The sequence below is a fragment of the Lithobates pipiens genome, unplaced genomic scaffold, assembly GCF_037356315.1.
Source record: "Lithobates pipiens isolate NorthernLeopardFrog02 unplaced genomic scaffold, aLitPip1_a1.2 Scaffold_8, whole genome shotgun sequence".
NCBI classification, from domain to species: domain Eukaryota; kingdom Metazoa; phylum Chordata; class Amphibia; order Anura; family Ranidae; genus Lithobates; species Lithobates pipiens.
Genome location: NW_027507903.1, coordinates 137,929,486 through 137,955,369, shown reverse-complemented (window position 1 = coordinate 137,955,369; position 25,884 = coordinate 137,929,486). Strand labels below are relative to the sequence as shown.

General features: G+C 42.9%; 1 protein-coding gene across 1 annotated transcript in view; it reads left to right on the top strand.

Annotated features, from left to right (window-relative positions):
- LOC143964186 (uncharacterized) overlaps positions 1-25,884 on the top strand; it is a 132,914-nt gene that overhangs the window by 16,861 nt on the left and 90,169 nt on the right. The window contains exons 2-6 of the mRNA XM_077473883.1: positions 1,975-2,127; positions 5,551-5,678; positions 13,637-13,745; positions 15,667-15,783; positions 19,009-19,070. Of these exons, the coding sequence (XP_077330009.1) occupies positions 1,975-2,127; positions 5,551-5,678; positions 13,637-13,745; positions 15,667-15,783; positions 19,009-19,070 (569 nt within the window). The remainder of the gene's footprint in view (positions 1-1,974; positions 2,128-5,550; positions 5,679-13,636; positions 13,746-15,666; positions 15,784-19,008; positions 19,071-25,884) is intronic.

The window sequence follows — 25,884 nt, the reverse complement described above, 5'->3', positions numbered from 1 at the left end:
TCTTTCCCAAAGTCTCCTCAAATTTTCGCTGTTCTCTACAAATAATTTTGCCTACGTTCTCCTCGGCTCCTGCTAATGCAGGTGAGGAAGCTTTCCATACTCTGGATGTAAGGAGGTGCCCTCTTCAATTCTTGTCGGTCACTAAGGAATTCAGAAAGTCGAATGCCTTCCATCTTTTCAGGCCCTCGTAAGGGAGAAAAATGCCTCTAAACTCTGGGTAGGTGGCTCTGAGGGGCAATTACAGAGGCCTACAGAGCTAAAGAAGAGATACCTCCTGCAGGGATCGCAGCTCATTCCACGAGAGCAACGGCAGTATCCTGGGCCAAAAAGGGCTGGTGCTACGCCTGATTAGATTTGCAAGGCAGCCAAGTGGTCAAGCTATTCGACCTTTCTCCGACACTATAGGTTTGACTTATTGTCAGCTGCGGATCAGGCCTTTGCAGGAAGGTACTGCAGGCAGTAGTCCCACCCTAGGGTAAGTGTCTCGGTTGTCCTGAAAGTAAGTCTCTCCAGGGTTGTCCTGAAAGGCGATTTGAGAAAGACTTAGTTAGACTTACCGGCGACGGTATTTCTAAGAGCCTTTCAGGACAACCACTAGTTTCCCTCCCCCTTTTTTCTAGCTTAGAATTGGTATAAGTATCTATTATGGTGGTTTGTGTTTGTGTTTGTTTTTGTTTTGTTTTTTTCTGTGCTTTGTTTTCCAGTATGCCGGAGGCCACAATAACTGAAGCCATGGTGGAAGAGGAGGAATTTAAAGGTCTGCAAGTGTTTCCTGTTAAAAGGGGCGGAGCTGTACTCTCTCCAGGGTTGTCCTGAAAGGCTCTGTTAGACTTACTGGTGACGGTATTTCTAAGTCTTTTATTTATTTATTTTTTGCGTGTGTTCAAAAATCGACGATTACCTCCCTTCCCCACACTCCACTGACAGTTTCACACACTGAGCGGCTCTGTGCTCAGTGTGTGAAACTGAATGCAGAGAGGAGCTGTCAGAATTCAGCGTGATTTTGGGTGGGCGGGACCCAGATTGTAAACACCAGCCAATTGGATGGCATCTGGGCGGGCAGCTACATGTGTATGCCCCAATCATTGGCTGGTGTTCGATAGCTGTAGGGCCCCGCCCACCCCAACATTACACTGAATTCTGACAGCTGGTCTCTGCATTCAGTTACATATAGCGTAACTGAAACTAACAACTTTGTAAACTTTTTGCTTTTCAATCACTTGAGACAAAAACATAAAATATTCAATGTGCTCAACATGCCTCTCGGCAAATTCCTTGGGGTGTCTACTTTTCAAAATGGGTTGTATTGCCCTGCATTTATAGCGCCTCCAAGAAATTAGATGGGCAGTCATAAACACTAAACCCAAAACTAGTTTGTAGACGCTATAACTTTTGCACAAACCAATAAATTTACACTTTATTGAATATTTTTACCTGAGACGTGGCTGAATACATTTTGGCCTAAATGTATGACTAAAATTGAGTTGTGTCTGTGTGTAATATAATTATTTTTTTTGTAGAAAATATTTTTTTAAAAATTTTCAGTCTTTTCGTTTATTGCAAAAGATTAAAAACCGCAGAGGTGATCAAATACCACCAAAAGAAAGCTCTATTTGTGGGGGGAAATGGACGCAAATTGTTTTGGGTACAGCATTGCATGACCGCGCAATTACCAGTTAAACAGCGCTGTACCAAATTGTAAAAAGTACTCTGGTCAGGAAGGGGGGTTAAAATCTTCCAGAGGGCTGAAGTGGTTAAAAGCAGGAGGAAGTGTGAATGGACTATGAGGGGGCCCTCATCAGTACCCTTGCAGTTCATGGAGAACTACAAGCAATCGGTTGCGGTGGTAGATTCCTTTGAATGATGTGGCTGTGTGGGCTGTCATAATTCTAGCTAAAATGTAAAAGTGGGATTTGTTCTCCTTTTTTAAAATCTCAGATTGCTGGTAATGTTGCTTCTATATATCTTCTGCAGACTTCCCTCGGGAATTTGATCATCGTGCTGAGGGACACCACAGACGGGGATCCCTCTGCGATAGACATTGTACTGTGAATATTCAGCATGACTTGGTGGAGACCCATTCTGGTTCTCATCAGCATAGTCTGCTTACACCAAGACTGTTGCCTGGTAAGCTGTTTGACATCCTTTTAAGCTTCTAACATTCCTATCCTACTACTAGTTTTAAGAAGAAATTTTTGAATAATTTTTTTTATACTGACTTCACCTATGTGATATTGCACTACACTGTGTGCAGTGTGTTGCAGTGCCATGAATTTAGAATGGCATGCCATGCACTGTATAGTAAATGTTGTTTGACCGCATTGTAGTGCACATTTTAGTGTGCTCGGTGTATAGGAAAAATGCAGGTCCCAGTTTTTTGTTCCTTAATGGCAAAGTGGGTCAAAATATTTAATTTGGCCCACAGTTGATTTATATATATATATATATATATATATATATAATTTTTTTTTTTTTTTATTCAGTAATTTACTTTTTCTATAATACCTGTTCATTGAATAGACAGATGAGACGGCTGTCTTGGGCGCACACAGTATAATCTCATACAATGGCCCATAGGCGAGGGCCTATGGGCCATTCTATGAGGCTGGGTGTGCCTAGGCCAGTCATGGTGAACTTTGGAACTACATTTCTCATGATTCTCAACTACACTGCAGAGTGCAAGAGCATCATGGGAAATGTAGTTCCAAAACATTTGGGGTGCCAAGGTTTGCAATCACTGGCCTAGGCACACCCTAATCGCCCCATGAGGTGCAAAATCCCCCTGCTTCCTGGTGCCCCGTCTCCCTCCTGTGGTGCTGCCAGCTTCCCTTCTTCTCTCCTCTCCTGTCAGCTGCTGCGGGGGATGTTTCAAAATGAATGAACAGTGAGTGATCTGTACCGATCGCTCTTGTGTTTTTATTTTTAACGGAAGCATGGTAACTATTTACTATGCTTCAGTTTGAATGAACAGGAAGCACAGAGCATTTCCCATTTGTTCACTGTCCAGTGCAGCTAAGGCTGCAGATAAAGGGACTGGGGAATCTGTCCTCAGTCCATTTCTCTCTGTTTAGACCCCTGATTTTTCACCAAAGCCCCACAATGGGGCTCCAAAAAAAGATATTAAAATTGTAAAAAAAACAAAACAAACCAATAAAAACCTGACACTGCCAACAATCTCCTGCTCTGCTGATCAACCACGCTTGTGCTCTGGGGTGCACCCCCTAATGCAATAGGCTGTGCACACCAATTCCCCTTTTTAGATGGTAGCCAATTAATCTACCAGCATTTCTTGTGGGAGGAAATCGAAGTTCCTGGAAGAAACCAATGCAAGCACAGGATAATATGCAACTCTATGCAAATAGTGTTCTGCTCAGGACTCGAACGGAGCTCCTCGGTGTTGCAAAGCAGAAGTGCTAATTGCTAAGCTGCCTGATTGAATAAATGAAAATATCACGATGATGAATTTCAGGCAGTTGTGTGTGTGTGTGTGAGAGAGGCCATATTTGCATACCTTGGTAACTGTCTGATACTGACTTGTTCTGACACCTCCTATTCTTAATCTTATACATTTATTCCCTCTATACTATACACATCTAAACCAGTTCTTTAAAACTAGAATTCCAGGATAACATTTAATTTTAAAAATGTCCCCCTCCCTCTCTGAACACCTATGCCTACTAACCTGGGTTGAGAAAGATGCAAATGCCTTTAGCCAGTCCTACTGCACTGGTCTGGTCACTTGATCTACCCTGTGTCAGCCAGTGGTGGCTGCAAGGGAGAGGAGAGAGCCCTCAACAGCAGAGCTGACAGTTTAGCAAGCAGATGTATTAGGAGGGAGGGAGTATTTTTAAGATTAGTTATTTTAAACCTAGTATCTCCTTAACTCCTTCTTTTCACCTGTAAAGTGACACCATTGGCATATTTGGCACCTTGAATGATCGCTTTTTCCTTTTATTAACCACTTCAGCCCCAGAAGAATTTACCCCCTTCCTGACCAGAGCACTTTTTGCGTTTTGGCACTGCGTCGCTTTAACTGAAAATTGCACGGTCATGCGACATGGCTCCCAAACAAAATTGACACCCCCCCCCCCCCCCCCCCCACGAATAGCTGTCTTTTGGTGGTATTTGATCACCACTGCGGTTTTTTTTTTTTTTGCTCTATAAACAAAGGGCAACAATTTTGGGGGAAAAAAAAGCATAATTTTTTTACGTTTTGCTATAATATCCCCCCAAAAATATATAAACTTTTTTTTTTTTTCCCTCAGTTTAGGCAGATACATATTATTCTACATGCTTTTGGCTAAAAAAAAATCGCAATAAGCTATTGATTGGTTTGCACAAAAGTTATAGCGTTTACAAAAAGGGGATAGTTTTATGACATTTTTATTAAAAAAATATTTTATAAAATCTTCTTTTTTTTTTTTTTTTTAATGACTGTGACATTATGGCGGACACATCAGACATTTTGACACTTTTTTTTTTGGTACCATTGTCATTTTATACAGCAATGGGTGCTATACAAATGCACGGATTCCTATGTAAATGACCCTGGCAGTGTGGGTTAAGTGTTTCTAACTGGGGGGGCGTGGCTGTGTGACACGTCACTGAACTCTGCTCCGATCACAGGTGGTCAGGTGAGATGGTCGACAAGTGGTTAAATTGACTTGAGTGTGGGAAAAGTATCTACCAATGGGAAGGGCTTAAAGAGGCATGGTTATATGCTTTAATGATTACAAGGTAACAGGCATGGAACATATCATCATTACATTACAATCTTTCCAGCAAACCTCTTTCATCCCAAGCCTATAACCCTCGGTACAGACCGACCCCACCCAACACAAACCCCTGACCAGGGGGACCGTCTCAGTGCACCCTCTATATTCAGGGCCATCTTTACCATAATGCAAAAGAGGTAGCTGCCCCGGGCCCAGTCGTTGTTTTTTGTGCCTGCCCCTTGAGCCCCCACTGCCTGCAAATAGTAAAGTGGAATCGGGAGGCCCCAAGAAAAGGTTTGGCCTGGGTACAATCAATATTAGGTGGTCCTGCCCATATGCCCTGACAGTACATCACAAAAAAAGTGAGTCTCCACTTAGTATACCACTGCTGGCAAATACAAATATTCTCATGAGATCCCTTACTAGTCTGACCTCCTCCTGCTTCTAGGAAATGTTTTGTGCCTGGTGATTAATGATAGGTTTGCTTCTGTACCGCTCTGAACAGACGTGCAGATAAGCTGACTTTTTTTGTCTGACCTTTTCTTATCTACGTTTTTCAAGTTGATGGAAGTATTGGGCTAGTATGGGCAAAGCGGCTAGCATTTTAATAAGGATGCCCCATATATTGCGACAGATTTTCTATGAAGCTGTGCTCTTGCTTAGAGATACTCGGTAAAGGGATAAACCACCAGCTTCTGTACCGAGTAGGGCACAGGTTTTATTGGTTAAGGTTGCAGGGCTAATGTTTCCATCATTGTTACTGCATGAAAAAGTTAAAAGCAGCATTTAATTGGTTAGTAGTGTCTAATCAAATATAATCCTTGTATTCCTGTAGGATCCTCCACCCAATCCCCTTGTCCTCATCATATAGGGGAGGTTCTGCCTTGTGACGTCTGTCTTGTTAAAACCACAATAACTGCAGAGAATGAGGTGGAAGCCCTTAAATTGTCTAATAACTATAAGGTGAGCCTTTTCGATCTACTGTACCTCTCCAAGTTATTTCTGCATAAGGGTCTATTCACACACGGGGCGCTTTACTGTGTGACCCGTGCAGGTCCCTGTTTTTCTGCCATGGGGATTCAGTTGCATGTTCCCTGTGATGGCATCCCAATTTCTATTGTGACACATAGCTGCAAGGCCAGACATCCTAATATGACATGGGTGAATGTGTGTCCCTAATTGCACCGTACACGTGTTCAGTTACATACACTCAACCCCATGTTCCTTGGTATGCAGCGGCTGTGTCCGTGCGGCAGCATGTCCCAATATAAATAAATAGGACGTTGGCACGATGATGCACGCAACAACTGTGCATCCCCATACTGGGAAAACATGGATTGTTAGGCCAGTGATGTTGCGCAAGGGGTTGTGCCACATCCAGTATTACAAGAAAAAGGGAAAAGATCCCCTATGTGGTGTACTTTTAAGGCACAGTACTAGATCAAAAGATTTTTGTAAAATATATTGATGGTTTCAAGGTATTTATTTAGAAAAGTATGGATATATAGATAGATGGATATATAGATGGATATATAGATGGATATAGATATTTATTAGTATGGAATGTTTAAGGACATCTAAAATTTTGACACCATCATATACATGAATGTACAATACAGTTTTGTGGTTGCGTTTCAGAGTATTAAGTTGCCTCCTTCAGGGGTGTAAGCAAGAATAAACCATATTTAAATATTATAGTGGTGTATTCAACATCCAGTGGTTGTTTTTAAAAATATACGAGGGTACAAGTGCCTTTCAAATTCTCACCCTGAAGATCCCCAGTGGCATGAACGTGTGCAGGTGTTTTAAATGTTTACTTCTGTCGCACCTAAAAGGAGTCCCACCATCAACCTAGAACCCCCCTCCTCCACCATGGGAGGGATAGCCGACTGGGGGGGCAGGGAGAGCCTGAGGACACGCTGGGGTCAGGAGAAAGAGGAACCCTGTTGAAGGTGAAGTTATTCCTGCACCGAACAAATGTAACGTGGGGCCACAGTTCTTGGCAGCAGATGTTTTTTTTTGCAACCGCTCATCTCGTCATCCAACCATACACTTCAGTTGCACTTGTACCCTCGTATATTTTTAAAGACCTAACCACTGGAATGTTGAATACACCGCTATAATATTTAAATATGGTTTCTTCTTGCTTACATTCCTAAAGCAGGCAACGTAATAATCTGAAAGGCGTTGGGTGTGAGAAACCACAAAACTGTAATGTACATTCATGTATATGACGGTGTAAAAATTTTAGATGCGTTTTAAACATTCCATGTTTTTATATATATTTTTCTATACTTTTCTAAATACCTTGAAACCATCAAAAGATTTTTAGTAAAATATATTGATCTGGTACTGTGCCTTAAAAGCCCACCACATTGGATTTTTTCCTTTTTATACTGGGAAAACACAGACCCGAATGGGGTGCACAGTAAAGTGCCCTGTGTGAATGGACCACAAGACATCATGCTCCTGTCTTTAGTTCTTTTTGGGTCTGTGTAACCGGACTGCTTAAAAATGGGGCGGGTGGGGGGGATGTAATTGGCTGGTAGCTGTAAAGAAAAATTACTTGTTTTTTTTATCCCTGCTGGATATTGTATTCTGCAGACTCAGCCATTGCCCTCAAGCCCCTCTATGGTGATATTCCCATTTTTCTACATTCTAGTGTGTATGTATGTGTAATAAGTTTTATATGAATTAAGGGGCCTATCCTGGTTTGTGTATATAATGAAGTTTTGTTATATTGGACTTTTTGTGCGCAGCCTAGGTTCGGCATCCTAGACCTTTCATTGTGTGTTGGTGTACCCAATATACAGTAAACTACAAAAATGTCTTGGAACAAAGTAATATATCATTCTGTACTCTCATTTTAAACCTTTATCATGCATCATAGGGCACAGAGCCTTAAGTATTAGTGGGTTATAGCTACCTTCAGGTGTTGACACTGGCATACCCAATACAGGAAGTTGATACCCCTATATAACCCCCCTCCTCCTCCTTCCAGGAGTACCTCCAGTGTTCCCCCCCCCCCCCCCCCCCCCCCCCAGTGTTTAAAGGTGTTGGCACGAGTGAAGATGTGCTCCAGGAGGGATCCATGCTGGATTTTAAAATCCTCCACAACCGGATCCATCCTGCCACTGCGACTCCAGGATGGTACCTGGGCCTTGCATAGAAGAACAAGGTTTTGCCTGTAACACTCTGAGGGCTGGACCCTAGGAACCAGGACTTTTTTGGTCTTGCTACATTACCTAAAGCTGTCCTAAGGGGGTGCTATACATGATTCAAAGGAGTGGAACCCCTATTAAAAGGGCCCCAGTCTTTGAAGGTTTAACCAAGCTGCCCGCCATGATGCGTGAAGTTTGGATCCTGAAGCGAGGAAAAGGTAAGGGGAAAGCATAGGAACTGCAAAGTCCACTTATGACTTTTCTTTCAATTATATTGTAAAATGCCTTAAACTCCTCTAAGTAATAGTGTATAGACCCTGTTTAAATCTGTGCTAATACAGCATGCATCTCAGCAGCTGGGGGGGGGGCGGTGTCAGGTCGGTAGGGTGGAAACTGATTGGATAGGGATACATGTTATGTTTTAAACAAGCATAAATCTGAAAAGCTGATAAGGCTGTGTAAGGTACAAATCCTTACGGACATGGAAAGTTCGCTCCACTTTCATGGTACCCCTAATAGTCAGCTGACATTCTGGTTTCTTCTTTGGGTTCCTTGAAATCTTCACAACCAGTGCATGCATTTCCAGTCCACACATTAAAAGAAACTTATTTATACTGAAATCTGGATAAGCATTTTCTCCCTCCAAAGATTCTCAGTTCTCTATCCTTTGAAGGAAAAATTCACCAAAAAATTGAAAGTTCCAGCAGTAGATGCTGCGATTTCCAGTGTGAATAAAAATTGAACTTGTCCAGTGGACAATGTACAAATGCTAAATGATCCAACAGATAAAGTTAGTTGGAATTCCTGTTAAAATCCTGTGGGGTGGTTTTTTGTTTTTAGCAGTTACTGTTGCTCAGCCTGCAATTGCAGATATAGGCATCTGTCAGTCCTTAAGACTAGTTCAAAGGCCCTTAACGAGCTCCCTGCACAACAGGCCAGTGAGTTGTCTGATTTACCAAAAGCATTGTTTTGCCATAGATGCTATAAAGGATTCTATTCACCAGGCGTCTCTCCTTGCACTTGTGCTAGTACACATGCGTAGGACCCTTTGGCTAAAGGGTTGATCTGCTGAAACATCCTGCAAAAACCTACTGTCTAGTTTCCCATTTCATGGGGAGCGACTATTTGGCGATTATTTGGATAAATACATCCAGACAATTTCCAGTGGAAAAAGTACTCTTTTTGCCAGTCAAAATAAAGTATAAACGTCCTTCATTTAAACTGACTTTCTCTCCTGCGCCAAGCGCATCTGCCTCTAGACAGTGGCAACTGCTTCCACCATCGGATTCCAGAGGAAAATCGCAGGGTCTGACCCAGGCTCAAAGGAAGACCAGGAGCCGCAAGACTACAAAGCAGACAACCTCTTCATGAAGAGGCGTCTCCCCTAGCCAAGGTGGGGGGGGGGGGGAGACTTCTGCATTTCTGAAGCCTGACATGGGGAAACTCGGGACAGATTGGCTCTCTCCACAGTGACTCTAGAATACAAACTAGAGTTTCGGGAGTTTCCACCATTTCACTTAATGAGATCAAACGTTCCCAAGGATCCAGGGAAAAGACAATCCCTATTTTCAAGCATTAGACCGATTGACTCAAGGGGTAATCCTACAGATCCCCACAGAAGAACAAGGTTTAGGATTCTATTCAAACCTGTTTACGGTACCAAAACCAAATGGAGATGGCAGGCCCATTCTGGATCTAAAAAATCTAAATCGGTTCCTAAAAATTCACTCATTTCGAATGGAGTCTATCAGGCCAGTGGTCTCCATCCTACAAGGCGGAGAACTTCTGGTGTCCATCGACATCGGGGATGCATATCTGCATGTCCCTATATTTCCCGCTCACCAAAGGTTTCTGCGATTCGAAGTAGAACGGCACTTTCAGTTTGCGGCCTTACCCTTCAGGCTAGCCACAGCACCATGGGTATTCACAAAAATACTAGCCCCACCTCTAGCCAGGTTGAGGGCACAGGGCATAACAGTGTTGGCATACCTAGACGATATATTGTTGATAGACCGGTCGGTTACCTGGAAAGCCTCGGTTGGATCCTCAACCTAGAGAAGTCTTCCTTTAAAACCCGTAAGAAGGCTGGATTACTTAGGCCTGATCATAGATGCAGCCCAGAAAAGGTTTTTGCCTCCAGAAAAGATCAGCTCCATACAACAGCCGGTACAGATGGTCAAGTCAAAAGCAAATCCTTCAATTCGCCTTTGCATGAGATTGTTAGGAAAGATGGTAGCTTCATTCGAAGCAGTCCCCTATGCCCAGTTCTTTTCAAAACAGAATCCTCTCTGCTTGGAACAAGACGATCCAAGCTTTGGACTTGCCAGTGCGACTGTCCCCAAGACTGTCTCAAAGCCTCAGTTGGTTACGAAGCCAGAATTTTTGCTGAAATTCTTCAGACCAATAATCTGGAAAGTAGTAACGACAGATGCCAGCCTCTCAGGCTGGGGAGCGGTACTAGAGGAGATTACTGTCCAGGGTCAGTGTTTAAAACTCAAGAGCTCTGCCCATGAACATCCTAGAGATTCGGGCAGTGTATCTGGCTCTGAAAACCTGGACTTCCCAGGTTAAAGAATTGTCCAGTCTGGATTCAATCTGACAATGCCAGGGCTGTGGCCTATATCAATCGCCAAGGGGGCACCAAGAGTCTCTCAGCTCAGAGGTGTGAATCGCATCCTAACTTGGGCAGAAAGGAATATCCCATCCCTATCAGCAGTTTTCATTCCGGGAGTAGAAAATTGGCAGGCGGACTATCTAAGTCTCTCCAGCAGTTATTCCGAGGGGAATGGTCTCTTCACCCCGAAGTGTTTCGGGCTGTTTGCCAAAGATGGGGGACTCCGGACATAGATCTTCTAGCGTCCAGATTCAACAATAAGTCATCTTTGTGTCCAGAACAAGGGATCCACCTGCATATGGAACAGATATGCTGGAAACGAAATAGGATTAGTTTTCACTGATCTACACTTTTCCCCCGATTCAGTTGCTGCCTCGACTTCTTCTTTGCAGGATCAAGCTGGAAAGAAAGCCGGTAATTCTGGTAGCACCAGCATGGCCCAGAAGGTCATGGTACACAGAGATCGTAAAGATGGCAGTGAAGAATCTTTGGCCTCTCCCACTAAGGCCAGACCTGCTATTGCAGGGGCCGATATTCCATCCTACTTTACAAATGCTAAATTTTAATGGCTGGCTATTGAAACCACGTTCTGAAGAAGCGCGGGCTTTCTAGGTCTGTTATCTCAACTTTAATCAATGCAAGGAAACCAGTTTCCAGAGCTGTTTTATTAGAGTTAGGAAAGCTTATGTTTCCTGGTGCGAATCCAAGGGTTGGCACCTTCAGAGCTATATTATAGTCAGAATCCTTGCATTTCTACAATTGGGCGTAGAGATGTTGTCCCTAATTACTATTAAGGGCCAAGTCTCAGCCTTATCAGTTTTATGCAAGGGGTGATGTGGATTAATCCACCAGTTAAATCACCTTTGAATTTAGTTTTCAGTGTTACAAAAAACGCCATTTGAACCATCACAGCATGTTCCCTTATGCCACGTACACACGACTGGACTTTTTGACAAAGGTCCGACAGAACAAATCTGTCAGACAACTTGATTGTGTGTGGGCTCCATCGGGCCTTTGCTGTCCAAAAATCAGACGGACTTTAGAAATAGAACATGTTTCAGGATGAACGGGTGAAAACGGACCTTAGGGCAGCTACTGGCTATGAACTTCCTTATTCTAGTCCAGTTGTACGTCATCACGTTCAAATCCGTCTGACTTTGGTGTGATTGTGTGGCCAATCCATTCATTCGGAAAGTCTGTTGGAACTCCATTGAAAGACCGTCGGACCTAGTCTGCCGGAAAATCCGGTCGCGTGTACGCTACATTAGTCCTTCTGACTAGGAAGCTAATATTTTTGGTTACTGTATCCTCAGCAAGGAGGGTTTCAGAATTGGCTGCTCTTTCTTGTAAAGAACCATATTTGATTATTCATGAGGACAGACTGGTGTTACACCCTCGTTCAGGCTTTCAGCTGAATGACGATGTTGGCTGGACAATGCTTTTCCCAAAACCATGTTCCAGGGAAGAAAAATCGCTACTATGTAGTGAGAACAGTGAAAATCTTTAAAGAAAACTGCTCAGATTCATAAGACTGATGTCTTATTTATTCTGCCAGAAGGTCCTAAAAAAAAAAAAAGACTGGCAGAGTCGAAATCCACTGTTGCTAAGTGGATTTGGCAAGTTATAATTCAAACTTATTATTTCAGGTCTCAAGTTAAGGCACTCTCCACCAGAGCGATTAATGCTGCTTGGGCAGTGCGTCACCAGGCCTCCTTTGCTCATAACCTGCGTGGTCCAATGACCACTGAATTAAATAATTTACTGAAAATAATAGAGGCTAATAAAGTGCTAGAACAATAAAGTGCATTAACATTGCATATAATAATCAAATACAATATCTGTTTGTATAAAGTGCACTCCTAGTGATGACACTGTGATGCGTTCAGTATGCGTTCAACATAGTCCAGTGATAGTGTTCTTAAAGTGCACTCACTGTGGAAATAATAAAGTGCTACCAGCTGTGCAAAATACAAATTAAATGCAACAAAATGTCCAAAGGCCAAAAAGCTGTGTCCATTCACTCCCAATTCCTGTGATTTAAAGTGCTTTGTGAATCCTATAAAGTGCTCTGTGCCCTTACCCCATGGGCTTGTAAAAAGCGCTCTTATAGAAATCTTATGCCATTATCCAGACATTATATAAATGTAACAAGAATTTTACCCATACTAATTGTTTGTTATTATTGTAAAGCTGAATTCGCCTTAATAAAACTTTTGATAGGGGAAAAAAAATCTTATCCCCACGTCCGTGATTGTAGGTCAGTCCAGCAATACAGGTTAAGTTGGGAAACAAATCTAAAATAAATGGGGCTCCGATAGTGCATTACCCAAATAATATACACTTTATCGGAGCCCAATTTATTTTACATGTGAATTGCTGGATTGACCTACAATCACGGACGTGGGGATAAGATTTCTATAATAGCGCTTTTTACAAGCCCATGAGGTAAGGGCACTGAGTGCACTTTATAGGATTCGCGAAGCGCTATAATCACAGGAGTTGGGAGTGAATGGACACAGCTTTTTGGACTTTGGACATTTTGTTGCACTTTATTGTATTTTGCACAACTTTATTTCCACAGTGAGTGCACTTTAAGAACACTCTATCACTGGACTATGTTGAATGCATACTGAATGCATCGGTGTCATCACTAGGCGTGCACTTTTTATACAGATATTGTATTTGAGTTATTATATGCACTTTATTGTTATAGCACTTTATTAGCCTATTACTATTTTCAGTAATTTATTTAATTTGGTCATTGGACCACGCAGGTTATGCGCTAAGTCATATACATTTAGATGTATTCAGCTTCTTTAGTTTCATGTGAGTGGTGATCACTTTAGATTTGGCAGCATTTCCATACATTTTGTTTGGTTGTATAGTGGCGCAGAAGTCCCCTTTTTTTTTTTTTTTTTTTTTTATAATATTTTACCAGGCCTCCTTTGCTCAGATGTTGGTGTGTTTTTCAGAAATATGTTTAAAAGTTAAACTGAATAAAGGTTCCTTTTTATATTTTGTCTTGGTAAAACAAACAACTGGTTACTTTGCTTACTATAAGCCATTCCCACTGAATTCTTTTTGAAAGAAGTTTTAACATGAGTTTGTTTTTTTTTTGTTTTTTCTACTTTTATCAAATGAATCAGTTTGGCTTTAAAAAATGGAAAAGCCACATAACAGCACGCCCTTGGGAAGATCGGTCTGAAATAGTAAAAGAACTCTACTCTGACCTGAACGTGGTGAAAACTACAGTCAGTAAGTTGGTCTAGTACTTTTTTTTTTTTTTTTTTTTTTTTCTTTTAGTTGGGTAATGCCTTGTATGTCAGAAAAGGAGGAGTGAAGCAAAAGTAAGTGATTACATTGCAGCAGTTTACTATGGTTTAGGGCAGTGGTCTCCAAACTGTGGCCCAGGGGCTTTGCTTGCTTTTATCTGGTCCTTGGGGCACTCTTCTTGCAACTGACACAAAGGAGTATAATTCCTGTTATGGCATCAACGGGGCACTATTCCTTCCACTCACACTAATGATGGACCACTATTCCTTCCTCTAATGCCAATAATGCACTCCCTCTGGCCACAGTCCAGCCAGTTCAGTACAATTTCTACTCCCTTTGGCCACAGTTCGGCACGCCCCCCCCTCCCCCCCCCCCCTAAAGTCGTAAGGACCCTAAACTGGCCCTTTATTTAGAAAGTTTGGAGACTCCCTAGTTTAGGATAGTGGTAGCTCCCAGATTCGGTGGGGATTAACAAAGTTATGTGATAAGCACTTGCTACTACCTTGCAAACTCATAAGCAGTTATTGTGATTTAATTGGAATTGCAGTCAAAAGAAAATCTATTTGCTGTTTTTGAAAAGCATGGAGAGGGGTTAGACCAGGGACCTCCAAACTATGGCCACTCCAGCTGTTGCAAAACTACATGTCCCTTGAGGCATTGCCAGTTTTTACAATCGGACATGACTAGGTTCCTGAACAACTGGAGGACCACAGTTTGGAGACCCCTGGGTTAGAAGCTCTTAGAGGAGTCCAAAATACTGTAGCTGTTGACTTTTAATAGGACACTTACCTGTCCAGCGATATCGACACCTGAGCCGATCCTTCAAACGACTTTGGGCGCCGGCATCTTGTGTAAGGAAAATCAGCAGTGAAGCCTTTATGGCTTCACTGCCTGTTTCCTACTGCGCATGGGGCAGTCGCACTGTGCTTTTTAAATGGCCCTGCATACTTGTAGATTTAGATTGCCGTGGCGATCTGACCCGTAAGTGCCAAATGTGGAAGGGGGGGAAGGGTGTAAACAAGTGGCGCTCTGCTTTGTTTTTACTGCTGTGTTCGTGATGTGGGAATTTACTCCCCTTCTTTTTTTTTTTTTTTGGTGTACAGCAGCCCCCCTAATACTTACCTGAGCCCCATCTCAATCCAGCAATTGTGCATGAACGCAGCTTTTCTCTGGGGCCTCTGCCTCCTCGTTGGCATTGACTTTTTTTTCATTCTTTCATGAACTCTTTTCCAAAGAACTGTTGGGTACAGAATCCTTCTCTGGTGTAGAATATAAGCAAAAAAGCTCCAGTGTGCCCCCAAGACCCAGTTCTTTTACCATAGGGCACATGCTAAAGGCTAGGCTGTCAGTCACAGCTTGCGTTTAAAAAAAAAAAGCCCATGTTTAGTCCAACAGTACATTTTGAGGGTATGTATGTATGTATGTTGATTAAAGATTTTAAGGCCCTTTCACATGTGCGGCTCTGTGTTTTAGCCATCTGCTTGCTCAGTGGAGATTGCTCCGTTGATCCCCACTGAGCCGGCGGATGACAAGTCCGTCTCTGCACACTGTGCATAAATGGACCTGTCAGATCTCCGCACTGCTCTATGGGGGGGGGGGGGGGGGGGGGGATCAGATGAAAATGGACCACCTGTACGGTTTTTGTTTTTGTTTTTTGTTTGTTTATTTTTATTTATTTTTCCCCATCTGATCCACCAGACAGTTGGAAAATAGGGTTTCCATCCGTCTGGATTTAGCGGAGCGGTTTGTGGCTGATCGGATGTCGGCGCACATATCACCACTGACATCTCTCGCTCCATAGAGCTGTATGCATGCTTGGGCAATGAAAAAGCTTTATTCAATTTTTAAAAGTAAATTTTTCTGTTCCCTTAACAGGTTGTGATTTTGTTTTTTTTTACACTAGCCTCACAAATAAGCATTGGCAACATACTTTATGTACTTCTCTTTGGATGGTGGATCGCTCTGTTTTACTTCCTGGTATCTATCCTTATGTTTCTCTCCATACTAGGATCCTCGTATGGTAGGTTTAATTTTGTTACAATTTGTCTAAATTTTTAAATGTGGCTGCGTCCCTAATTCTAATATGCTTTAAAATAAAATACAGGCGGTCCCCAGGTTACGAACATCTGACTTACAAATGACTCCTACTTGCAGAGGGAGACAACAGGAAGTGAGAAGAAATCTACCCCTAGGAATAGAAATTCACTCCTGTAAAAGTTATCATGAGCTGAAGCTTTATCACCAATCCTTGTTTCCAAAACAACCCAAAATTTTCAAAATCAATTGTCATAGGGACAGAAAGGGAGGTGAAATCTTCTGAGCAGGGCACAGATGGCAAAACAAATGTTGCAGGGGTGTTAACCCTTCCCTATACTATCCAAAAGAAAATTTAAAACCTTGGTGAGAGAATGAAAAAATAGTGGTGTTGTGCTCCTAATACGATCGTATTAAATAATATGCTACAGTGAAGAGATTCTCAGTCTAAACAATGTGTTCAGTCATGCGGCAGCAGAACTAGGACATATAGAAAGCTGGAAAAAGTAAAATCGAATACAATACATCACTGTATAAAATGACAATGTGCTAATCAATAATAATATCTCATACTTGGAAATATTAAGTGTACACACATAACCGCATGCAAATGTGTGTGGGCAAACAAAGCTCACATACAAACGTGACTGTGTTTCTAGATCAGAAATATAGATAAATGAATATAAAGTCCAAATAGAATAGTCGGACACTAATCAGGCTCCAAAGTGCAGTGTGCAGATTCGGTGAATGTTCCGAGAGAAAATGTGAGAGGTGCTTTCAACAATCTAGTGACACTAACTTTAAGACTGGTGATCCTTCGGTGTCAGCAGCACCCATAGGTGTACTAAATAATTACCTTACTGCTGTAAGGTAAACAGCATGTAGGGAGTAGGAGGAGAATAAAATCGTTGGGTTGGCTCCTCTGTACTCCTCCTGTTCAAACAGGGCTTTTTGTGAAGGGGAACACTTCTTTTCCTTCCCAAGGTGGATATCGGGACCACTTAAATGCTCAGAATAGAAGAGGAATATAGAGCCTACTATGATGTAGTGTTTTTTCCACAATTTGAGTTTATTATAAATAAAATAAATTTACTCCCATTTTAATAAAGCAGATCGCACAATGTAAAAATGATTAGCGAACTCGTGTATGGACGTCACTTCTGGTGTCCGTATGATGCTCGAGAGATCTTGAAACAGTCACGTTTTTGTATGTGAGCTTTGTTTGCCCACACACATTTGCATGCGGTTTTATGTGTGCACACTTAATATTTCCAATTATGAGATTTTTATTGATTAGCACATTGGCACTTTATACAGTGATGTATTTGATTTGACTTTCTATACGTCCTAGTTTTTAACACTTATTATATATTAACCTGGTGAGAGAGTTTTGCAAGAAGAGCAACTTTCTTTTTTTTTTTTTTTTTTTTTTTTTTAATACATTTTGACTTTATATACAAGCGATGCCTTGACATAAAAGTAGGGTCAAGTCACAACAGAGTATAAAAGAGTAGAGGCACCTCCTAAGTGTAGCAATATAGTTACATTTAATGAAGGTACAACAGTTAGCAACTCGCATGGTTGAGGCTTAAAAGAGGCACATCTCAGTGTCCCGGCATCTGGGGTAAAGCTGTTTATAGACCATCCTCCTCAACGATGTTGTCCCTTCCACCCTGCGCTCCACGAGCGATTCAAGCCACGCTTTCAGATCGCTCTACTGCAGGGTAGTCTTCCCGTTCATGATTGCAGATTGACAGTATTGAGAGACGACGACGACTATGCGGAGGATGGTCTGTGTGGACAGGTTTACCCCCAGATGCCTGCGGTGCTGGTAGGTGGCACTGTTGTGTACTGCTAGGTGGCATTGGCAGGTGGCTTAGGTGGGCACAGACTAGCTTGGAGCAATCAGAAACCGATGTACCTCTCACTGCCACCGGTGATCGGCCTTTTTTTTTTTTTTTTTTTTTTTTTTTTTTTTTTTTCCCTCCTCACGCTGTCTAGTGCGAGGAGAAAAAATAGCCCAATACCAGCTCTGTTTATGTCGCATGATCAGCTGTAATTGGCTGACAGCTTATCTTGTGGTAAGGGGTCGACCCCTTACTCCGATCTGTAATCCAGCGGGTGTCATAGACTAGCTGATCAGAGCACACAGGCTACTTGGGCAAGGTAGGACATCAATAGACGTACTCCTGGCAAAGCAGGTCTGCGCTGTAACTGTCATTTGGCTATAGCGTGGATCTGAACTGGTTAAATGAAACCATATTGCTGCCTTAGAGGCACCTCTTCTCTTTTATACTCTGTAGCTCCTGCTGGATTTTGCTTCTAATCCCCTTGTGGAGGCTTCAATTTGTGGATAGGTTGTGTAACCATAAAACGTCAATCACATTGCTATAATCTTTTTTTTTTATATGGAATATAAACTGAAGGACTTATAAATAAATGGTTGTGGAACAAATCATTTGAGTTTGCATTATTTCTTATGGGGAAATTTGCTTTGATATACTTGTGCTTTGGATTACAAGCATGATTCCAGAACGAATTATGCTCACAATCCAAGGTTTTACTGTAATTGTTTTTGGCTGGACTTTTTTGGCACTAAAAAATTTACCTATATCCACTTGCATACAAATTCAGCTTAAGAACAAACCTACAGACCCTGCCTTGTTTGTAACCCAGGGACTGCCTGTATGTCTTTTTTGTTAAAGATTAGCTGTAGATTATACCGTGGGTCCTCAAAATGAAGGTATATTGCTGCCAAAAATGTATATAGGTTTTTTTTTTTTATTTATCCTATAAACGTGTAGAGCGATTTGTGGTCATAGCTTAGATTTCAACATAAAGTATTTTATTGCAACTTGGGTAGAGCTAAGATTGTATATACAGTTTCAGTCTTGGAGATGACAGTTGCGGTAAGGCTTCGTGTGTCAGGAGATTCATGCAAGTTCCGCGTTACAATTACAAGAACTTAAAAATTCTATCCTCTGTTTAAGTAAGGGGTGTGAGACAAATCCCATCTAATGGAAGAGCATATCCAGAAAGTGCTAAGGGCAGACTATGTAATTCAAGAAATAACATTACACCACGCTGCCTACTAGAAGTTTTATTTTGGTTCTAGCAGTACACTGTTACAGTAGAGCAAGTCTTCATGCGCAAATGCGAAGAATTTCATGGTTCTGCAGAGTTTGACCATACATTTTTGCTTCATATGCAGGTGTGCTTTGTTGGAGGCTTGCTTGCTTCTTTATTTGGCCATTTGGAAAAGTGATCCTGGAGGTAAGCCTGTACCATGAGGCCTGGGCAGTGTTGGACCTTGATATCTATAATTGTTCCTGTGCCTGGCTACTTACTGATGCATTCAATCTTGATTTATTTTATGCATTGTGATTGACATACACAAGTTGCATCTCCTAAATAATTTGAAATAATTCATAGTAGTCTAACGCTACATACAAGGTTAAACTTGACTGCCTAATGTAAATGCACATCAATCTTGAATTCAAATGTTTTAAATAAAATCCACCAAATTTTTTATTTTTTTTTGCATATAATAGGAGTAAGACCCCTTTCACACTGAGCCGCTGGGCCGTTCACGTTAAAGCAATGCTGGTTTTAGCTATGCACTCTTGACTCCCAAAAAAGGGGTTAAAAACTCCTGTTTTGCGGTGCTTACAAAGCGCTGCCCATTCATGGGACTGTAGCCAGAAATGATAACCTATAAATACCAACAAACGAATAGTGGAGTAAACTTGGCTGCAGCCTTTATTATTGGTATTCAATACAAAACAGTAAATTTATTATTATTATTTTTTTTAAACATGTAACCATTCATAGTTGGATGAATTCACAAATAACTTATTTACTCAAACATTACAGTAAGCAACCCAGCCACTAAGAATATAACAATTTTTCATTAAAGTGGAAGTAAACTCCCCTGTCGTTTTCAGCCAAGGAAGCTGCCATCTTTGCCTCTGTTTAATCTTCAACTGCTATGGTGCTGCACATGTGATTCGTTATGACACCAGCCATTGGATGGTTTGATAGTTTGGCTGAGAGCACAGCCAATGTGCAGTTAGCATTCCCAGTATGCCTTTTTTTTTTTTTTAACTGTTTAAATCGATGGGTTTACTTCCACTTTAACCACTCCTCTTACTACGAAAAAGGTGGGCTAAACCGCATAATCTAAGGCCGTGACAAGGGTGGGGGGGGGGGGGGCTCATGGGTAGAGGTCTTGAACCAGCAAAACTGGCCTGTTGCACTGCCTTAAATAGCCTTTGCCCCTTCGAGATTATTCCATGCGGTCATGTGACCTATTCTGGAATATTCCTAAAGGTCAGCTGACCTGTTCCTTAGCTATCTGACCTTTTTTATTGGTTTCCTAATGTTTCCCTCAAACTTTACTATTAACTGGCAGGCAACAAGACCCACCCACCAAACTGCCCAATTAACTAATTGGGGGGGGGGGGGGGCCTTGAAACTCCTATTCTGTCATATTCCCATGTGCTGGGTGGCCTTAAAACAGCCCCCCCCTCTCATTCCAACGGGCAGGGTGTTTTGGAAGTGCTAAATACAGAGCTCACAACCCACCCCAAAGATGCTACTTGCAGGACTTTTCGGAACATTTAATGAAAGTGCATCGCCCCAGTATGAAGTCGCACTGGAACGAATAGGAGCCAGTTTTCAGGAACTTAGAGGCTATTTCCAGTGCTAAAGCACCTGAAAACCGTCCCAGTGTGAAAAGGGTCTTGGTAGTCTAACTAGGCTCATCTAGTGATGATTTGATTTTGGCAGAGATTCAGCTGTATTGGCTTTTTACAAGGCTTTGCAGGCGCTTCGGCAGCGTTGCCCATTAATTTTAATGGTAGGGGCGGTTTAGGAAACTGTAATACATCTCTCCCGCATTGCCCCAAAGACACTGCTTGCAGGATTATTTATTTATTTTTTCTTTCCATCCTGCTGCAAGCACACCGCCCCAGTGTGAAAGCACTCAGGCTTTCACACTGGGGAGACGGGAGGCAGTTTGCAGGTGCTATTTTTAGTGCTAAAATGCATATAAAGCACCTTCAGTGTTAAAGGAGTCTACCGTTTACTCAGAACACTGGGCAGTGACTTCCTCTTTTTGTATCTGTGACTGCCTTTAGGGAAGGCTTTTTACAAGACTTTAAAATGTCTTAAATGAGCGTGCTAAAAATTATGCAAATAACCAGCCCTAATGGCACACTACTCAGCGCTTCACGATAAATAAAAATTATGAATTGATATATAAATCAATCAATAAAAAATTTAAAATAATTCAATTATATAACAGCAGCTGCTTTTTTTTACCAATGTATATAAATTTTTTTATCTTAACATGAAGAGGCCACTATATATATATATATAGCAGCGCATGGACCCTTCCATCCAAAGTGAACAATTATTAAAATCTTCCAGTGTTCAGAAAATGATTGTCTCTACTTTAGATCACAAGTAGAACTCTTTCATCGAGCACCGACAGCTTCCACCACACGATACACCTCTTGTGATTCAATCGATCCCCTTTTTGGGGATGCACTCACCAAATGCCTGAACGTATGAGCCTTCAATGTACCAATTAACCAACTCCTCTTTGGCCACTCGATGTCTCTGCTATTAGTATGGGGGTCCAGTTTATCTCATAGAAGGAATAAAATGTGCAGACATAGCGTGATACTGCTTTTAACCATTTATTATAAACAAACCCCCAATACAAATATGCGTACCAAATGAACAGTGTAAGAATCGCTAATAAGTGTGTACTGTGCCTTTATTCTGGATCCAGTGTCACTGGAGTGTTACACTGTTCATTTGGTACGCATATTTGTATTGGGGGTTTAAGTCGGGGCTCTGGCTGGGCCATTCAAGAACAGTCAGTTGTTGTGAAGCCACTCCTTAGTTATTTTAGCTGTGTGCTTGTCGGAAGGTAAACCTTTGGCCCAGTCTGAGGTCCTGAGCACTCTGGAGAAGGTTTTCGTCCAGGATATCCCTGTACTTGGCCGCATTCATCTTTTTCCCTCAATTTCAACCAGTCATCCTGTCCCTGCTGCTGAAAAACGCCCATACAGCAGGATGCTGCCACCACCATGCTTCACTGTTGGGACTGTATTGGACAAGTGATGAGCAGTGCCTGTTTTTCTCCACACATACCAATTAGAATTAAGGCCAAAAAGTTATAGCTTGGTCTCAGACCAGAGAATCTTATTTCTCACCATCTTGGAATCCTTCAGGTGTGTTAGCAAACTCCATGCAGGCTTTCATATGTCTTGCACTGAGGAGAGGCTTCCGTCAGGACACTGGTGGAGAGCTGCAGCGATGGTTGACTTTCTACAACTTTCTCCCATCTTCTGACTGCATCTCTGGCGCTCAGCCACAGTGATCTTTGGGTTCTTTACCTCTCACGAAGGCTCTTCTCCCTCGATGGCTGTTTGGCCAGGCGGCCAGCTCTAGGAAGGGTTCTGGTCATCCCAAACGTCTTCCATTTAAGGATTATGGAGGCCACTGTGCTCTTAGGAACCTTAAGTGCAGCAGAATTTTTTTTTTTTTTTTTTTTTTTTTTTGTAACCTTGGCCAGATCTGTGCCTTCTGAGCTCTTCAGGCAGTTCCTTTTTTGACCTCATGATTCTCATTTGCTCTGACATGCACCGTGAGCTGTAAGGTCTTGTATAGACAGGTGTGTGGCTTTCCTAATAAAGTCTGATCAGTATAATCAAACTCAGCTGGACTCAAATGAAGGTGTAGAACCATCTCAAGGATGATCAGAAGAAATGGACAGCACCTGAGTTAAATGAGTATCACAGCAAAGGTTCTGAGTACTTCAAACCATGTGATATTTCAGTTTTTCTTTTTTAACCTGCAAAAATGTCAACAATTGTGTGTGTTTTTATGCCAATATGGGGTATTGTGCTTACATTAATGAGGGAAAAAATTAACTGAAATGATTTTAGCAAATGGCTGCAATATAACAAAGTGAAAAAGTTAAGGGTGTCTGAATACTTTCCTTCCCCACTGTGTGTATAATTTTGTACTGCCCTTTTTAAAAGTGTAGGGTTTTTTTTTTGTTTTGTTTTGTTTTTTCTCTCCCTTCGCCTTTCAGGACAGCACCTTGGTGAGAGCTTAGCTCCACCTCTTCACAGGAAACACTGCGTTCCACCATGCTGTTTTAGTGTTTCCTCCGCCATGGTGGAAGCACTGCTGGGGAACCAAAGGGGCTGCGCTCTCTCAAATGAGAGGGTTTTGGCAGTACCTTCAGATTTTATGCTCAAGACCAGCCCAGCACCTTCTCGCATGTGAGGGGGGTGTTCCAGTGTCCCTTCCTTCGCCGGCTCACAGGAGTAATGGACTCTGGAGGTCGTCCACCCATGGTATTTGGGGGGCCGTGGGTGTGCTCAGAATGAGTGTTCCATGCCAGGACTTGGAATGGCGGTGTCGAATCCTGGACGGCGAGTTACGCCAGGTCCGGCGGGGCATAGAAGCGATTGGTTCAGGCTGCTGGAATGCAGGAGGAAGGGGCGGGTCCTCTGGCTGGGACTTCCTTTTGTTTGGCACATGAAAGACACCATTCAAAAGCACGCAGGCAGTGGCTGCAACGTTCGTTATGGAGGAAGAATCGTCAGCAGCAATGGCGGATGCAGGCGCCCAGGTTCCCAGCCAGTTCCAGGTTGGAGAGGTACAGCGGTGCCTCTTTCCTTGTATATCACTGGGTGTTTTCTTTTTTTTGTTGAAACAAAAACCTGCAGCTGTTTGCTTTGGTGTAAAATGTTCCATTAGCAGTTCAGCAAGGAGTGAGACTCAGGTGTTGGCTGTGTGTGCTATCTGTTCTCCTTTTTAGAGACTATAGCTAAAGAAGGACCTTGGGGTTCTTTTGTTTCAGAAAGCTACTGCCAAGTCAGAGAACATCAGGGAAAAAATGCCCCTCATGCAAAAATCCTTTAAGGGACTCTTGGCCCAAACCCCTGTGCAGATCCTGCATTGCGAATTTAGTAAGCATCCTCAAAGGAGTGCAAGGAGCTCTTATCTTCTGTTTAAAAAAAAAAAAAAAAAAAATGGCAGAGGCCCTAGGGACAGGGCATTTCCTTGTGAAAAAGCGTGGCCAGAGCTCAGTCCATTCTCCCTCCGTCCACTTCCATACAGGTGGAAAGTGAGTCTGAGGAAGAAAGGGAAAGCATTCCTCCCTCAACCATTGATTCTGAGGAGGAGGAAGAAGCAGCCAGATCATCTAGATACAAACTTTCACTTCAGGAGGCAGGGGCGGATCCAGAGTCTAGTCTCGGGAGGGGCACTGCTATAAAATATGTTTTTTTGGGGGCAATTTATATGGGAAATGGCTGGTATTTGCGCTTCAATCATTACGGCACCATGGTTGTTATGGTGTCAGGATGATTGAAGCGCATTATTTCTATTAATACATTGTAATATAAAATTAAATGGTTCATCTCACCATAATGCAGAATCAGTGGGAGCCCTGAGGATGTCGCCTGCCACCAAATGTGGATTGTCACTTGCCACGTCACCTGCCACACATTGCGGATTGTCACTTGCCACGTAGCCTGCCACACATTGCGGATTGCCACTTGCAAGGTAGCCTGCCACACATTGCGGATTGTCACTTGCCACGTCACCTGCCACACATTGCGGATTGTCACTTGCCACGTCGCCTGCCACCAGATGCGGATTGCCACGTAGCCTGCCACACATTGCGGATTGCCACGTCACCTGCCACACATTGCGGATTGTCACTTGCCACGTTGCCTGCCACCAGATGCGGATTGCCACGTAGCCTGCCACACATTGCGGATTGCCACGTCACCTGCCACACATTGCGGATTGTCACTTGCCACATAGTCTGCCACACATTGCGGATTGCCACTTGCCACGTAGTCTGCCACACATTGCGGATTGCCACGTAGTCTGCCACACATTGTGGATTGCCACTTGCCACGTAGTCTGCCACACATTGCGGATTGCCACTTGCCACGAAGCCTGCCACACATTGCGGATTGTCACCTACTGTGTCACTTTTCTGCTAAGGTGGTCTTTTGTTGGGTCCCAGAGTGAAGATAGGCAGCAGAGAGATGATGCAATCTCTCTGCTGCACACAGCTTCCTACACAGTGAGGGCAGGACTGGAGGGATGCAGGGCAGTGAGAGATGATGTCATCTCCCTGCTCCCCTGCCTGCTGGCTGCCTGATTGGCCAGCAGCCCTCCTAAACTGCCCAGCTGCCCCCCCCCTCACCCATCCACTCAGCGCGGGTACCCGCGGAACCGGCCGCGATTGGACCCGCGGAACCGGCCGCGATTGGACCCCGCGGAACCGGCCCGCGGGTACCCGCGGAACCGACCGCGATTGGACCCGCGGAACCGGCTTTGCCGGTATTCTCGGAGGGGGCAATTGACCCGTTGCCCCCCCCCCCTGGATCCGCCCCTGTCAGGAGGCAATTTATACTACCCTGGAGATCCAGGAAGAAAAAAACCCAGCTGTCAGTACATGCCAAGATGTACCAAGGGCTGGAGGAGATTAAACAGAGTCTTCCCTTTGCATACAGTTTTAACAAACATTATTAAAAAGGAGTGGAAGGATCCAGAAAAGGGCAGTTCTTCTCTAAAGACCTTAAGAGGTTTCCTTTTGAGGAAAATTAGGCTTTTGTGTGGAATAAAAAAACAAAAATAGATGCTGCCTTTTCACAAGTGTCTAGGAAGACTGATTTAGCTTTTGATGATATGGGTATTTTCAAAGATGCGATGGACAAGAGGGCAGATGGGCTACTGAAGAATGGCTAAAGATGAATCCCAGGCTATCTGAAACCTGCAATGGCAGCTACAGTTGTAGCTAGGAATTTGGCGTGTTGGCTAGACCAACTTAAAAATCATGTGGTAGCAGGTACCTCCAGGAAAGATATATTGGAGTCCTTCCCTACATTGCTTAAGGCAGTCAGACTCTGCAGAGGCATCTGCCATATATTTATCAGGATATCTGCCAGATCCTCAGCGATTGTTTACTCAGCGAGAAGATCCCTCTGGCTAAAGACTTGGTCAGGGGATTCAGCTTCTAAAGTAACTGTGGAATTCCCTTTTT